Here is a 17,477-nt window from a genome sequence, read left to right as displayed (position 1 = left end):
CAAAACGGAGGATTTGTGCTATCTTGAGCGTCCGGATATTGATGCATCACGGTAGTTTATACACTCGCATTGAATGCTATTGTTCGCACGTATATCGCCTCTAATTTTGTACGTAGAAGGCCTTCTCGCGACATCTTATAAGTGAAATTTTGCACATGAAAAGCCTCCTAGTGATTTCGTTATATGTACATTTTGGTTGTCTGGGAATTCATTAAATTTCTATTTCTATTTCAATTTTTGTGTTAAAAATTATTTCTTTACTTTCTTTAATAAATTGAAGTATTATAAGCCTACAGTACCTAATACTTTGTGGCATGGGATTAAGCCAAACATTGTCGTTTAACATAAATGATTGAATAGGAGTTAATGTGAATGAGAAAACGTCAAAATCATCAACACATCCTTCTAGCAATGGTTGATTGTATGGACCGATGCACGAGTTCACTACTTGGCGTTTTAGCGGTGCCGTGTTATTTATGTGACTATGGAAACTAGTGAATTCGGCACCGCTCAAACGTCAAATTAGTGAACTCGTGGTCCATTGGGAATATCCAGTAGAACCATCCATTCCCCAAGAATTCAATAAAACTTAATATAATCTAAACCATTGACATCTAGATACTGGTGGTGGTCATGAATATGAATGAAAAAGTAAAAAAATATCACGAATTTACTATTTTTGGTTTAAAAATAACAAATTGAAAATCGCTTCAATTTGGATTTCCTAAAATCATGTTTTTTGGCCACCCTATCTTGAAGATGGCTACCCTAGAGGCAAAATAAAAAAATATTGGTCCTGCATTAACCACAAAATTTGTAGGACAACTAAAAATAAAGAGATTCTGACCATCTGTAAATGTTGTTAATGTGGAAGGAAACTTATTATAAGCATGCACGGTAAAAAAATTAAATGACCAAAAATATGAAAAACGAAAAAACTTTCAAAGTTGCAATTTGTTGCAAGATTTTTCTGCGGGACATGTTTGTTGAAGTTTCAAGCTTGATTTCTATCTAAACAGAAGTGTGGGGAAATGCGAGGAAAATAAGTTTCTGTCTATCAAAGTCCAAATTTAGTATTATTTTCTATAATTTTCAGTTTATTTCATTTTTAATATATTTTTTTATTAGTGATATGACATTATTTTAATATTCCTGCAGAAAGCTTATGTAAAAACCTTTATGGGGACGTATTTGGATGAAGACTATTAATTAAAAATGTAATTGTTTGATGAATTTGAAAAAAAAGGTTTTTTTCGCCGAAAACTGTAAATTTTGCATCAGTTTCTGACTTTGATAGTATATATCTCAGAAACTAAAGCAAGTAGGATCTTAAAATATTGGATCGCCTCGTATCTTAATGTGAAAAGTTTCTGTAATTAATCTAGTGTAGCTATTCGTAACTTTGTCAAGTATTTTTGTCTTGTCAAAGTCGAAAATATGTCCTTCTTCTATAGTGTGTTGTGACAATCCTGTACCAGATATGTTTTTTGTTTTTACATTATACCTATGTTAATTTAGACGTTTACACAAAAATTGACTTGTTTCACCAACGTACGATTTTTCACATGCACCACAAGGAATCTCATATACTACATTTATGTTTTTGTCTTTAGATATTTTGGTTTATAAACTACCTTAAAGTCGTGTTGTCTTAGATATCTAGATAGCTTTTCACCTAGTCCTTCAATATATGGTATCGTTATAAAATTGTTCGTAGCGTTTTCCTTGTCTTGTAGGGTATTGTACATTTTGTGTAGTCTTTCCTTAATAACTTTTTCTACAAGGAAACACGGGTAGTTGTTTCCTGTGAGAATTTGTTTAACCGTGTTCAACGTGTTTACCCGATACTTAGCATGAGTTAACTTTAAGGCTCTATCTACTAGTGCTATTATTGTATTGTTTTTGTGTATGAAAGGACTAACAGAGGTAAAATCTAAATATCTACCGTCTGCATCTTTCGGGAACCACTCCGTTGTGATCGTGTTGTCTTCACGCCGCAGAATCATGTCCAGAAATTTCAGTTTTCCTTCTACTTCTAATTCTACAGTGAACTGCAGTCGTTGATGGAACCCATTGAACACGTTCAAAATTGCCTCCACTTCCTCCTTTCGCGCACACAACAAACAATCATCCACGTACCGCTGGATTTTTTTTAATAATTTTCTTAATAATTAATAACACAAAAATAACCAACTTTTATGACCGCCTGATCCCCCATAGTGCACCTGAAACGACTCTGAGATTCAGGTTTACCAAAAGAGGCATTGAGTGCCCACCCCAGAAGTTGCCGTCAGCTCTAGACCAGCAGCTTAGGGCTTAAGCAGGTTCCCTTCTGGGATTTTGCAAGAATAGCTGTGTCAAAGAAAATCGTATCAATTTTTATCTAGCACGAGTCGGAACAATTTATTAGAATACTTCTCACAACATGTCTACTTGATGGTTTCAAATAAAGAGCTTTTAGTCCATGTGGGAATATTATTAGTTGAGTTTAGCAGCATTAGGAGAAATTTTCCATTTTTGCAGAAATGAAGAAAAATATACAAACATTTTTGCAATTTACTACAGACCACACGCAGGTTGCGTCCTTTGGCGGTGAGTCAGATTTGAAAATATTGTATAATATTGGACCCAAAATGCTACCTTGAAGAACACCAGTTTTAACGACTTCCTTTCAGACCTGGAATTCTGATAATTAACCTGAAGTGTACGATTTGACAGATAACTTTGAATTATTCTAACAATGTACCTATGTCGGAAAATTATAGTTTTTTTTTTAATTTTACGATCAAACCTTCATGCCAAACACTGTCGAATGCTTTTTTTATGTCTAGAAGAGCAACCTGTAGAATAGCCTTCAGATTTGTTGGAACGAATCAAATTTGTTGAGTGGTCAAATGTCCATGGCGGAATTCGAACTGTTCATTGGCAAAAATTAAATTTTCGTTGATGGCCTTTTCAAAAAGTTTACTGATGGAGGAAAGCAAACTGATTGGACGATAGCTGGAAGTGTCTGCAAGATTTTTGTCTGGTTTTAAAATTGGTACAACCTTGGCATTTTTCCATTTGCCAACAAAATATGCCAACTGCAAATTTGTTTGAATATTTCAACCAAGAATGATAAGCTACTCTTCTGAAGTTTCTTGATAAGGATGTAAAAAGTTCCATCATCACACAGGGGCTTTCATATTTTTGATTTTTTTAGTAATAGTTCTTACTTCTTCCAAATCAGTCTCCCAAACATTTTCGAAAGCGTTCTCTTGATTGAACTACACAGTTAAAAATAATGAAGATTACACGTCATGTAAACTTCATTTTTGCGATGTAAACATGACGTCATGTAAATTTAAGCCTGAGAGCATGTAAAAATGTGTTATATGTCATGTAATCACACAGGATCCTGCTGAATTACATGACATGTAATTGAAGTTTACATGACATATCATGTAAATATCCATGATATTCCACGCTCCAATTATGTGCATTATATGTCTGAGAAATTTACACGTTTCGTTCGAACTGTGTACACAGAAAAAAATCCGTTCTCGTATCCGTGAACAGCAGGCGTGAACTCGTCAACAAGCAAAAATACACCGTGAACTAGATCATGTATACGAGACATCATGGTACAACAATCATGGTAGTTCACGGTGTATTTTTGACAGTTCACGTTTTCCAGAACGCTTTTTTGAGCGTGTAGGGCATTTAGTTAGGGCATTAGTTATATTAGGGCGGTTCGACATTTAAAAAAGTTTGAAAATCCAATCTCTCATATATTTTTTATATCTTCCTAGCATAGCAAAGCATTATCGACTTTTCAAATCGTGGGTGGCTGTACAATGCTCAACTCTATTGGTTTTGAGAAATCTACATGTAGTGTCGCAAAACAACGTCGCAAACATAATAGAATTAAACAAAACAAGCATCACATTGTACACCTGGCCACGTCCTTACAATCGCTGGGGGAAGGGAAGGAATGTTAGTTCAACGTCTACTTTAGAAGATACAGGGAACCCAAACAATCTTCATAGACGTCACGGGATAGGGAGGTTGTGTTAGTAGGGTAGGTTGTACAGGAGGATGAGCTCAATTCGAAAATTTAGAGCATTATAAATAACACTGCGGAACTCGTTTTTTGTCTCCAGCACCAAAATACCGCTATTCACTTAATTGAGGCTTGTTGAATCCATTGCCGTTTTTAGAAATATCATGGCACGTCTAGTTTTTGAGATAATGACTGTTGAAAATGCGAAAATTGACTATTTCGGCCAACTTGCATGCAAGTTTGCCAGCTTGTACGACAATTTATTTGCTTAATTTGCCACAGAATTCAAAATGCATGTGTATAACAACAATTTTCATCAAAGTTTATTATACTTTCGATGCGGAAAAGTTATTTTTTGATGGTTTATAATATTATTGCATTTGCCATATAAGAGAAACGAATAATTTTGTATGGAGACTGCAAGCATGTTGAAAAAATCGGTTTAATCAAAATATAATCGTGCAATTTCAGTCAAATTATATCTGAAATGAAAGTTTAAGTTTTTTGCATGTTTGGTGGATTAGATTTCTCGAAATTTCTCCAAAGTTATTTTCATATAAACCTACTTTGCCTTTGGACCACCTTTAAATCGCCACTGACAAATCTGAAATTTCACAGAACTCTATTTTTATGGTAAGGATGGTAAGGAACATAAGGGAGATTGGAATTTCGAACTTTTTAAATTTCGAATCGCCCTAGTTAGAATACATACACACTTAGAAAAAATAATTTACGTCAAATGTGCCCAACATATTAAAGCAAGTAAAATGACTTAAATTTGAGTTACAAAAGACATAAGTTTCCATCACCTTGAACTAAATATTATCCGGATCACAACAATTTTCAGCCACATTGGACGCAATGTTACAAAAATAACGTATTTTTAAGTTCAAACACCGCTACGTTATTTATTTTTTTACATCGAGTCTGCTTGTAATCAAATGTAATATTAGGTTTTTCTTAGTGTGTATTTTAGACTAAATGCTATTGAATTAAATTTTTTATACAGTCGACTCTCCACAACTCGATATTCTATAACTCGATATACCTACTCTGTAACTCGATGGATTTTTCGGTCCTTTCTAATTCCCATACATCGTACTCTCCATTAGTCGATATTTCTATAAGGGGCCGTCCATAAATGACGTAGCATTTTTTCACTGATTTTTTACACCCCCCTCCCCCCTCGTAGCATATAGTCACAAATGCTGATACCCCCCTTAGAAAATACGTAGCATATCAATTACACCCCCCACCCTATCATTTTTTTAAATTTTCCTGTTGAGGTTACATGATTTTGGAGCAGATTAAAATTAATTTGTAGTATTTTGCTATTGTAACTATGCAAACCTTAACAAAGTTTACAGCTGGAAATGTAGAAAAAAAAAGTTAAAATCTTTGTGCGGATTGGTAAAGCCAACAGTTATAAGTACAAAACATTAAAAAAATGACCAGAAGTTCCGTTATATTGTTTTTGCTTAAGAAGCAGATTCCAGTGAATATTATCAACAAAACACCTTCATTTCAAATGGATTCTAGTCATTATTATCTAAATTCAAATGCATTAGAAAACTGTGGCTAGTTTATACAAATTATTCATCTTTAATAAAATTTCAACTAAACCTTATTATCGTTCCCCATACTGAAATACTTTTATACAACTCATAATGAAACAATAAAATGATAAAAATGCTCTTTTCCTGATCTAACGAGTGATTTAGAAATCTGGATAATAGGACACTCCAATTTGATGTCCTTATGAAGATCATGAAACGCATAATTTACTAAATAGATATCTAGTTTCACTACAGTAAAATTTATATTTGCCTAAATAATCATATTGTACACTTTTGAAGAAATCTAATTCCAACAGAAAATATGAATAAAACGGCTGATTCTAAGTCTTGTCAACAAATAGGAAAACAATGTTTTCCAAGTAGATAAAGCATTGATTTATAATTACTTTTTTCAACGTTTAACTTGTTCAATTATAAATGAATTAATTTAGACGTGAATACAATATAATATTCACATAACTATTTAATGCTTTATAAAATCGATTTGATTATCAGAAAAAAAAGAAATTTTTGTTCTTTTCATACTATTGTTATAAAGCTGAATCATCATTAAATAACTCAAAATCAACTGTTTGTCATTTTTTTCAGCGCATCTTTTTTCAACAACATTATTCAAAATGCTACGTCCACTAGTTGGCACCCCTCCCTCCCCCTCGTCACACATCGTCACGAATTCATGAACACCCCCCTCCCCCTTAAAATGCTACGTCATTTATGGACGACCCCTAACTCGATATCTCCATTAGTCGATGTCACGTGAGAGGAAAATTTCCCTCCATAACTCGATATCTATTTTATAAACCTTCTTATACGGGAAAACTGGGACAAATTCTTGTTTGGAAGTGAATGCAACTTGTAATAATTGTTTAAAACATTAAAATAAAAAAAATATTGTATGTAAAAAAATGGGATCTTTCGAACATTTCGAAAAAAGTTTTCAAATAATTGATTGTAAAATAATATCAACAAAATATTATTGCTTTCTTACAGTAGTAATCATATATGTATTGGAAATGCAAAAATTTGTTTCTTCGATTTTGGGATTTTTTGCGTTGGTATATTCTATAACTCGATAATTCTATAAGTCGATGGTCCCTTGAATATCCAGTTTTATGGAGAGTCGACTGTACATTGAGTTGGAGTAGAAAGGTTGGTCTCCCGTTCAATTCTATATCAATTGCAATTGATAACTGACATGTCTCTATTCATAAAAAAAAAATTAAATGAAAGAATTTGAGACGGTTTACAGAAATTATAAGATATTCTTCGTAAAAAATATTAAAACTCCTATTGAAATAATACATCTTTTCATCTGCGAGCTAACACAACTGCGAAATATAATTTTGACACCCATGCAGAAAATCAATTCCCATCGCATACAATCGGAAGTCGTTGATCGCAGTAACCATTTCACTTTATTCACAAAAAATCTTCTAAACGTTGAATTAAACGTCACAAACTGATAAAGAAGAAGTTCAACCACAATGGCTGCAAAAGAAGAATATTTTAATCCAAAAACAGGAGAAAATCATGGAATCTTTGGCTACAAATATTTGAAATTTCATCGTATGAGAGATCCAAAATGGACTGCTGGAGACAAAATGATTCAATATGTTGGAATAACCAAAATCTACGGTTGGTCTTCTATTACTTATAATATTCGTGCCTATTCTGCGCGGCGTGTGAGGTGACACGAGTCGAATGACGTGACAATTGTCGACTCGCTCCCATTTGAATAACATTAGTCGTCTCACGTCACTCGCCGTGAGAGCGACTCGTTTCGACTCACACGCCGCGCAGAATAAGCACGATTGATTCAGAAATCGTTTTGTGGGCGACCTTTTCGTTAGAAAAAAAAAAACTGGTTGTCATAAGTCGATTTCTCCATCAATCTATGCGTCGGACATTCCATGCTAAATATCACTCTTTCCAAGATCGTGACCGCAAGCTGCAAGCACTGAAAACAATTATGGCCCGGAAGAACAAGCAGCAATACACTCGAAGGGTAAACAAAATGCTCAAGGACGACACCGGTTACCTGAATGTGGCAAATGTTGGCGATGCTCAGCGGATCAAAAATATTTTCCAAGGCCATTTTGAAATGCAAAGAGCGTATCATCCTTTGATGATTGAGGTATGTTTGGAACCGTTTTTATGTGGCATAAGGCCTTTTTGTTCAATATAAACCTTACACGATTAACAGTAGGTAACAGTAACAGTAGGCAACTTCTTCGATTGTTCGAAAAAATGATCAATTTTGGTAGGCTAGTTCTCTGTTATTTATGGACCAATTTAAATTGAATTTACCCAACATGTCAGGCATGACTTCAATTCCAACATAGAGTAAGGACCTAAGTAGAATCATCAATATTTCCAGAATAAGTATATATTAGACGGTTAACCTTCCGTCAGTCGCTCAAAAAAAAGTTACACCAGCGGTCGCATCGTGTACTGAGTACACGCGGAGCAATTTTAATTGTACATCCAAAGCTAGGCAAGATAGAATATGGATGTCTTCGACAAATTTCTTCAGTCCAACGGTACCAATTGGTCAGTGGACAGAGAACACTTTGGAAACATCCTCATCTTCCTGTGGCCATCGGATTGTGCCCCGGGGGAACCGATGTAGTGGACATTTCGCAATGCAACATCTCGTACACAAATATCTCAGGATCTAGATTTTTTAGCAAGATGGTGTCTTCGGCAAAGCTGTTCAGTAGGTCAGGGCTAACATGTGATAGGCTGCTTGTTTCGAAATTCTGCCACCAGATGGTGCTAGTAAGCATTTAATTTTTCAAACACCGATATCTCAAGATCCTGATTACCTAGAAAGATGATGTCTTCGACAAAGTTGTTTAGTAGGTCAAGGACTAACATATGATAAGCTACCTAACAAGAAAAACTGCCACAAGATGACGCTAGTGAGCATGCAATGTTTTAATCACGGATATCTCAGGATCCCGATTTTTTAGAAAGATGTTGTTTTTAGCAAAGTTGTTCAGTAGTTCAAGGGCTACCATGTGATGATCTTCTTGATTCGGAATTCTTTCAATAGATGGCGCTAGTGAGCATGATATTTTGCGACCACATATATCAGGATCCAGGTTACCTATAAAGTTGACGTCTGCGAAAAAAGTGTTGAATAGGTCAAGGTCTAGTATGTAATATGCTACCCAACTTGAAATTCTACCACCATATGGCACTAGTGATCATGCCGTATTTTGATCGCCAATATCTTAAGATAATGATATTTTAGCTAGATGGTGTTTTCAGCAAAGTTTTTTAGTAGATCAAGGACTAAACATGTGATATGCAGTTTGATTCGGAATTCTTCCACAAAACAAAATTTTCGAATTGAATTATTTCAGGATCCTGGTTAGGAAAATAAAATTAGATTACAAAGTTGGTGTCTTTGATGAAGTTGTTCTGTATGTCATGGACCAACGTGTTAAGTGTAAAATATACCTACTCAAAATTCTTCCACATTCAATTCAAAATGCAATGGGCTGCTAGATTTCAAATACTTCCATCAGGCTAGAGAAAGAGCTCCTGGTTTAATTTTTTTCAAATACAGAATCTCAAGTTCCCGATTATTTTGAAACGTCCTCATCAAATTTATTAGGTAAGGAAAGTGCTCACATGTTATTGGCAATTATATTTTGAATTATGTAACCCTGCGCCAGTGAGCAAATAATGTTCTGAACATCTTATGATACTGATCATTTGGGCTCATCAATATACGTTTTGTCAAATGTTAAAACATTTCGCTACAAATAAATTAATAGATAAGCACAAAATAAAATTAAACATATAGGGTTCATTCTACTTCAAACTCTAGATTCAAGTTGAACAATATTATTTTTATATTCAGTAGAAAAGTAGGACGCAAACTTCTCGTTGCTGGTGATAATTTAAATTCGTTGCTACACATCTCGGCCCAGATAGCCGTAGCGGTAAACGCGCAGCTATTTAGCAAGACGAAGCTGAGGGTCGTGGGTTCGAATACCACACCGGTCAAGGATCTTTTCGGGTTGGAAATTTTCTCGACTTCCCAGGGCATAGAGTATCTTCGTACCTGCCACACGATATACACATGCTAAAATGGTCATTGGCATAGTAAGCTTTCAGTTAATAACTGTGGAAGTGCTCATAAGAACACTAAGCTAAGAAGCAGGCTCTGTCCCAGTGGGGACGTAACGCCAGAAAGAAGAAGCTGCACATCTCGTGAGACCACACTCTCGCAGTACTGGTCGGGTTTGATATTATGGGATATTATCAGCTTGAGAGATAGGCTTATGATTATCGCCGTGACCGATAATTTCACTTACTGGTTGTTTACAAATAAATTCAAAGTGCTCTTTGTGCTAGTATAATCATAATATGATAATACTAGCACAAAGAGCACTTTGAATGGATTTGTAAACAACACAGGCAATGACTATAACATTTGAGGAGATTCGAACAATGTTGTAGTGTGCGTGCCATCTCGTGAGTCGCCATGAGAAACCGAGTTTTTCATATCACTTTGCACTAACACACATCCACCTTTGTTTTTGTGTAACAGCTTTCTGCCGCTCATGAGCCTCTGTACGTGCCATAAGTTCTTTTGTTCTTTTAACTTTTACTGTGCCCCGTATATTGGAGCTGTCTCGCTCTCTCTCACGGGCAACTCGAAAACAGCGCGCACAGAAAAAGTCAAACGTTTTATAGCATGCATAGGCTCATTAGATATTTGATAGGCCTTTTCATTTTTTTTTTCAAATGGAAGTAGAAATGAAAAGCCACGTGTACTAAGTCTAGCACCAGTTTTAAGGCTATTATTCGCATTATTTAAACCAATCAATGTGTTTGAAATATACTGTTTGAAAGCAGAAAAACACTACGTTTACTGCAGTATGCTATTGACAATTTTATCAGAAAATTCAGTTGAATTCACAGAATAGATGTTTTCTAGAAAACCTAATACGCCTTCATAATATTTGATCATTATTTTGTATAATTGTTTACCTTATAGAACCACCGACACGTTCGGCATTTGCATAGAAGAACTGTCACAGACCTTCCGAATCAGCTGATTCGAGACGTCTCGTGAAAAAGCCTATTGCTCAATTGTAAACACCATTGACAGTTCTTTGATTTCAGCACAGACAAAAAAGCGTCACATTCTCATAGGTGTCCATCGATCATTTTTTTAACGACCGATTCGTATATATGCGACCAACTGCAGGCTGCAATGATTTTGATCGTCATATTTTTAAATATAGTCAAACCTGTATTAGTCGATGTTCCATAGTTCGATATCGACTCATTAAACCATACTTAAAACAAAAAAATAATAATTACTATAATGCTCCCTTTTATCAGCTTTCTAAAGAATATCTGTTCGATGATCTTTTGAGTATCGACTGGAAATTTGACTGTCCTTGAAATTCTGAAGTATATTCTGATGGGATTTTCATGCTGAAGGGCACCGTTTTCGAATCAAACGGTTTTATTACATGTTAAACATGCTTCAGTCTTGGACAGAATAAACAACTTAGTTGAAGCCGTCATTTCCATGATTAAGCAATCACGATCCTAGATATTTGGGTTGCAAATTGAGCATACTCAGTGGCACCATCTAGTGGAAGAATTTCCAAACAAGTGTGGCCCATCACAAGTTTGTACTTGACTTACTTGAGATATTTGCGATCAAAATACGCCATCTGTTGGTAGAATTTCAAGTTGGGTGGCTTATTACATGCTAGACCTTGACCTATTCAACACTTTTGTCGAAGACGTCAACTTTATAGGTAACGTGGATCCTGAGATATCTGTGTTCGCAAAATATCATGCTCACTAGCGCCATCTATTGAAAGAATTCCGAATCAAGAAGATCATCACATGGTAGCCCTTGAACAACTTTGCCGAAAACACCATCTTTCTAAAAAATCGGGATCCTGAGATATCCGTGATTGACATATTGCATGCTCACTAGCGCCATCTTGTGGCAGTTTTTCTTGTTAGGTAGCTTATCATATGTTAGTCCTTGACCTACTAAACAACTTTGTCGAAGACATCATCTTTCTAGGTAATCAGGATCTTGAGATATCGGTGTTTGAAAAATTAAATGCTCACTAGCACCATCTGGTGGCAGAATTTCGAAACAAGCAGCCTATCACATGTTAGCCCTTGACCTACTGAACAACTTTGCCGAAGACACCATCTTGCTAAAAAATCTAGATCCTGAGATATTTGTGTACGAGATGTTGCAATGCGAAATGTCCACTACATCGGTTCCCCCGGGGCACAATCCGATGGCCACAGGAAGATGAGGATGTTTCCAAAGTGTTCTCTGTCCACTGACCAATTGGTACCGTTGGACTGAAGAAATTTGTCGAAGACATCCATATTCTATCTTGCCTAGCTTTGGATGTACAATCAAAATTGCTCCGCGTGTACTCAGTACACGATGCGACCGCTCGTGTGACGGGCCCGGTAAAAAAAAGTTACACGAGCAGTCGCACTAAAAACTTAGATTAAAAACACGATGTTTTCGAATACTTTTCGTTGATTTTTTCGAAAAATTTCTTCTCTACAAGCAAGAAGAAGAGTAGATCTTGGAATAGGACCAACACCCGGATCAATTTGAAAGGATTTTCAACGTGTGTTTCGACTTTTCGCAAAGTGCGTGTACTCAGTACACTAGGGCGACCGACGGTGGGTTAAAAAGAAAAAAATATCACACCGTAAAACTTCTACATATTGGCTACAATTTTGCTAAAAAAACTTGTGTCGAAATATTTACTTATTCTTAGTTAAAAAGGTTTTAAAATGTATTGTCTTTTGCCCCATCGATGCACAGTGATGCGAGGGCAGAAAAAAGTCGAAAAACTAACTTTAACTAGGGTAGGTGTACCAGTTATGGACATAGTGGTTCCCTATTTCGCCATACGGGATTACTTGAATGTTTTCACATTTTGAAAGATTTTGTGTGTTGTAAGTGTAAGCTTTAAGATATATCTTGATATTTAAACATTCAAAAAGATTTTAAATGTGAAAGTTATCGAAATTTCACGTATGGCCAAATAGGGAACCACTATGGCCTTAACTGGTACACTTTCCCTATTTACTCCCAAAATATTTGCATATTTGAATTGTATTGAATAGTCTTTTCCCAAGATTCGAAAATAGAAAGTTTAAGAGCATTTTGAAGAACATGAACGACATAGTTGTATTTTTTGCTCCTTTGTAATATATTTGGGAAAACCAAATGAAATTCAACTTAGTTTTTGAATGTGAGCACACACTCGCACACTAGTTTCAATTTGTGTTTTTTTTTTTTGTCTAGTTCCAGCTTAGACTCATCTTACGCAAACTTGCGCAACGTAGGTTTTTTGTCAATTGACTAACCAGATTGGAAGCGACAATATTAAGTACTGTCATATATTAATGAATGCTATGAGAACTTCTGTTTGGGTGCCAATAGAAGGCATATTTGTTCAAAAATAATTTAGAAGGATACTAATAAAAGGCATATTTGTTTGAAATTAAAAATCATTTAATAAGATACTAATATAACACCGTTTTTGTCTAAAGCACCAAAATATCACTATTTACTTAATTAAGGGTTGCTGAATCCATTGCCATTGCTGAATCCAAAAATATCATAGCACGTCTAGTTTTTGAGATATTGGCCGTTGAAAGTGCAAAAATTAACTAGAGGAAGAGCACCGATTTTCGACCCAGCACTAATTTTCGACCCATTCATATAATTTTGGCCTACTTTGTATGGAAATCCGAAAATTGGCACCGAATTCTTGTATGTCGAAAATTAGTGCTTTTCCCCTATTTCAACAAACCTGCATGCAAGTTTGCCCGCTTGTGTACCAATTTGTTTGCTTAATTTACTATGCGTAAAAATGCTTTTCAACAAAGTTCAAAATCCTTACGATGCTCAAAAGTTATTTTTTGATGGTTTGGAAAAGTATTGTATTTTGCCACATAAGAGAAACTTTATATGGAGTTTTTATGGAGACTGTAAGCATGATAAAAAAAAATCGAATTATTAAAAATTTAATCGTGCAATTCAAAACTAATTTTATCCTAAATGAAAATTAAAGACCCATTTTGCATGTTTCATAAATTAGATCACTTAAAAGTTTGATAAATCAAAGAAACCTGTGATTTTTACAACTTTGGCCTTGTAGCTCAAAATGATGACGTGCTGGATCATTTCTGAGAACGGCATAAGATTCAGCAAATCCAAATATACTGAAGACACATAATTTGATCCTTGGGACACGCAAAAAATTAATTTTTGTTACGCTGTGTAAAAGTAGATAGCTTGAATTTCGCGAAACTCACGTGGCTCTCCTCACTACGGTAGTTTAAATGCGCGAATCTCATCAAGTAACCTACGTTGGGTGCATGAATGTTCTGAATCAATATTGTCATTGCAGGCTGTAAATGCGGGAAATACGACATTTTACCACAGTAATTTTGGGTTGCCTTTAGCAACGACAGATACGCAATGATTCCAGACTCGTCACGCAAATGGCGGTTTCAGCGGAAGGTAAAACATATGGTTGTCTGATTAAAATGAACAAGAAGAATTAAAAGATTATAACCCATTCAAAAAAAATCTTAAGGTATCAGATTTGACATCATATCATAACGATATCCACAACACTGAAAAACCTCAAGACGTTACGTAAGTTCTATTTTTCAAACATGGTTTTCTAAAATCTTAGTTATTGTTGATGTTTTCACTTTAATCAACTTCCGTATCAACTCGAACACTCTGATATATGCTATAAATTGCCCGTGCGTGATAAAAAATAATTGAAATTTGATTTTCCTCGGTAAGAGACACGGTGTTCATTTAACTACACAGCTAAAAATATGTTGTAAATTTAAGTTAATTTTCATGCACATATTTGGAGCATCAAAATAAACTGAAATGTCAACGATAAACCGCTTATTTTTCAATCAATTGCACTTTAAATTTACACGATCATGTAACATTCAAGCATCTTTGGTTGAAAACTAAACGGAATACCGTAAAAATAGATGATTATTCTATGCCTCAGTTTACACTACATTGGAATTTAAATATTTTTATCTGTGTACCCCTGTTAATTTTTTCACCACTTCCCCTATACAAAAAATGGATCATGGGTCAGTCACCAATCCGGTTTATACCAATGTTTCTGTGGGCCTATTCGAGACTCATTTTGTTCAAAATAGGTAAATTTTCGCTTTAGGCAACATCATTTTTTGGCACGTTGCCAAAATCCAACGGGCATTGTACCGCTTTGCATCGAATTCCCGGACGCTTCGAAAGCCGGACACTCAGTACAATTTCAGCTATTTTAACATGTATATGCATTTTAATTTTAAATAATTATATACGAATCGATGCCTAACTTTAAGTTCTACATGGTGTTATAATTCTCAGCATAGTAACCTGATAAAATGATTGTGAAACTCTTAAAAAACAAACTCGTGTCATATTGAGCGTTAGTTTTCGCGCTGGTTAGGTCGAAGCCTTAGATTTGCACCTAAAACAAATCTTATCATTTCCCTGGGCTTGGGATAATATTTTCCAGGGAGCGATGAGTTTTGACAATTGATCGCTGTTGTTAGTAGCTTTGATTAGATGTTGGTGAATTTCAAAGCAATGGCAACCTTTTTATTACAAAATTTAGATTTTGTCTTCTGACCTAAAGATTCTGGTTAAACTACTGCATAGTACGGCTATCACTCATCAAAATTACTTTCACTTCGGGAAAATATAATTTCAAACTGGCGAGAAGATTACAAACTGAGGGTGGGTTAGGAGCACAGTCAGACCCTTGAATGTGCAATGTGGGGTAGTAATTGGGAATGCCATTGACGGTTTGTAATCTCCTACGAGGTTCTCGAAAACCAACAGGGCGCGTGCACCGGGTTGCGGATAGGAGCAAAGGGAGATCAATAGCATCTACTTAAAATAATAGAGCAAAAAGCCGTTCCATGATTAGGTAGTGTTTAGTAATCTTCTATGGTGTTCTAGTACTATGAAATTCTTCACTCACTAGGAATTCTGGCCTTGACAATATCAATAGTGATAAAAACATAAAATAATACCTAATACTGTAGTAATAAACGAAATAAAATCAATCTTCTATACTTGACAAGGTTTTGAAGACAATCAATGAGTGAAAGAACTACCTATTAGAAAAGCCACATCAGCTAAGGCTATACATATACAAATGTTGGTCATAGGGTCATGACGAGCATTCGGTATGTATGTCTATGATTGATTCTTATCTAATAGGGGCACTAGAAGACCACGCGGACAATTTCGAAACAAATTATTTTTATACATCGGTCTTATGATCCGAAAGGCTCAGCTATGCTGTAATGTCATTTTTTAAGCTATTCATTACTGCTGTTTAATTGTTTATTATTCTAACAAAACTACATAATTACTCATTACTAATCACTGTTCCTATGTTCTCTCTTTCTCACCTTCTTATCTGTTGCATGATTATGATCATTACTAATATAATGCATGAGCATGCACAATAAGAATAATTTCAGAATTGTAAGCAGTCAATGGATAACTGGATAGAATAGCTTCGAAAATGGTGCTCAAATCAGAATAATTCTGGTCAGGGAAGTATAAACATCATGAGTAAGTAACACATTTCATTTTAATAATATCAAATATGTTTATATAAATCAGCACCGCCAATCAGTGAACTGAATTGTAATTTTATATCTGTACATGATAAAAACAGACAAAGTTTGTAAAGTTGTCACCATCGATTGAATTGCGTTCTTTTTAGTAATGTTCAATCATTAGCAAAAGCTTCTAAAGCGTCGCATCGTGCCATCAGCAGTTCTTAGCATCACTCTCATATTGTTATAAATCTCTATAAAGCGATGAGCTAATTCTTTCTTACTTGTACAATTGTTTGGAATTTTAATAAATCAAACCAAACTCCAAAACTCAAATTAAATTGCTCTCAGCACATTTACATTTTGCAGCATTAATCGCATTACTGTGTCAAGTCTTCTCCAATTTCCTATACCCTACCCCAACCCTTCCTATCTTTTCCGATGGTGTTCAAGTGGTCCGCATAGACTATTACGGCCATTACCTATCCCTTCCCCCGGCTTTGGACTGACTTGCGCTCTCATTGCCCCACCAAACGCTGCAAAATGAAAATGAAAATGAAATAAAACAAATCTTATCATTTCAGAGTATTGAAGTAAACTTAAGTGATATTGAGCAAAATCGAACATTATTCTTGTTTATAGTGATGTTTCTAAACAGTGAAAAGTGATGCACAAGCTTCCAGTATTTGTCAAAAATACCTGATGTCCGGGTTTTGAACCATGAAAATCTACCGTTTCGAAAACCGGACATCCCATGCTTAAAACATTCCATTCATAGTGATTGTTGAAGGAAGATGAAAAAATCATTATAAGAGTGTTAATGAGTGATTTATGGAGGCTGAAAGTTTTAAAAATCTTGGAAAAGTGATGGACTGTGAGTGAGCAAGTGTTTAATTCAACACAAATGGATGTCTTAGTCCTGCACTACATTTAGTGATGGTGTTGGAAATATTTTATTCATTTTTTTTTTTTCAAATAGGAAGTAAACAAATCCATGCTGAGTAGAAACAGGTAAGGAATTAATACTTTTAAAAAGTGCTATTCAGCAGTATATCCTCGTCCAGTGGGGGGGAACAGAATATAGCTTCAACTTCTGGAATTCGATTTGCGTCTCAGTTCTACTAATTTTATTGAAAACAGGAGATGCAAACCTTTTCATAAATTTGAATGCTTACTGCATATAAGTAGTATTTATTCTACTATAATAAAGT

General features: G+C 35.1%; 1 protein-coding gene across 1 annotated transcript in view; it reads left to right on the top strand.

Moving 5' to 3' along the window:
* The first annotated feature begins 7,038 nt into the window (after window positions 1-7,038).
* Window positions 7,039-17,477, top strand: part of LOC110679428 — a 50,842-nt gene continuing 40,403 nt past the window's right edge. The window contains exons 1-2 of the mRNA XM_021853965.1: window positions 7,039-7,254; window positions 7,554-7,753. Of these exons, the coding sequence (XP_021709657.1) occupies window positions 7,104-7,254; window positions 7,554-7,753 (351 nt within the window). The 5' untranslated portion in view covers window positions 7,039-7,103. The remainder of the gene's footprint in view (window positions 7,255-7,553; window positions 7,754-17,477) is intronic.

This window comes from Aedes aegypti, chromosome 3 (genome assembly GCF_002204515.2).
Source record: "Aedes aegypti strain LVP_AGWG chromosome 3, AaegL5.0 Primary Assembly, whole genome shotgun sequence".
Classification (NCBI taxonomy): domain Eukaryota; kingdom Metazoa; phylum Arthropoda; class Insecta; order Diptera; family Culicidae; genus Aedes; species Aedes aegypti.
This window is presented reverse-complemented; position numbering and strand designations above follow the sequence as displayed.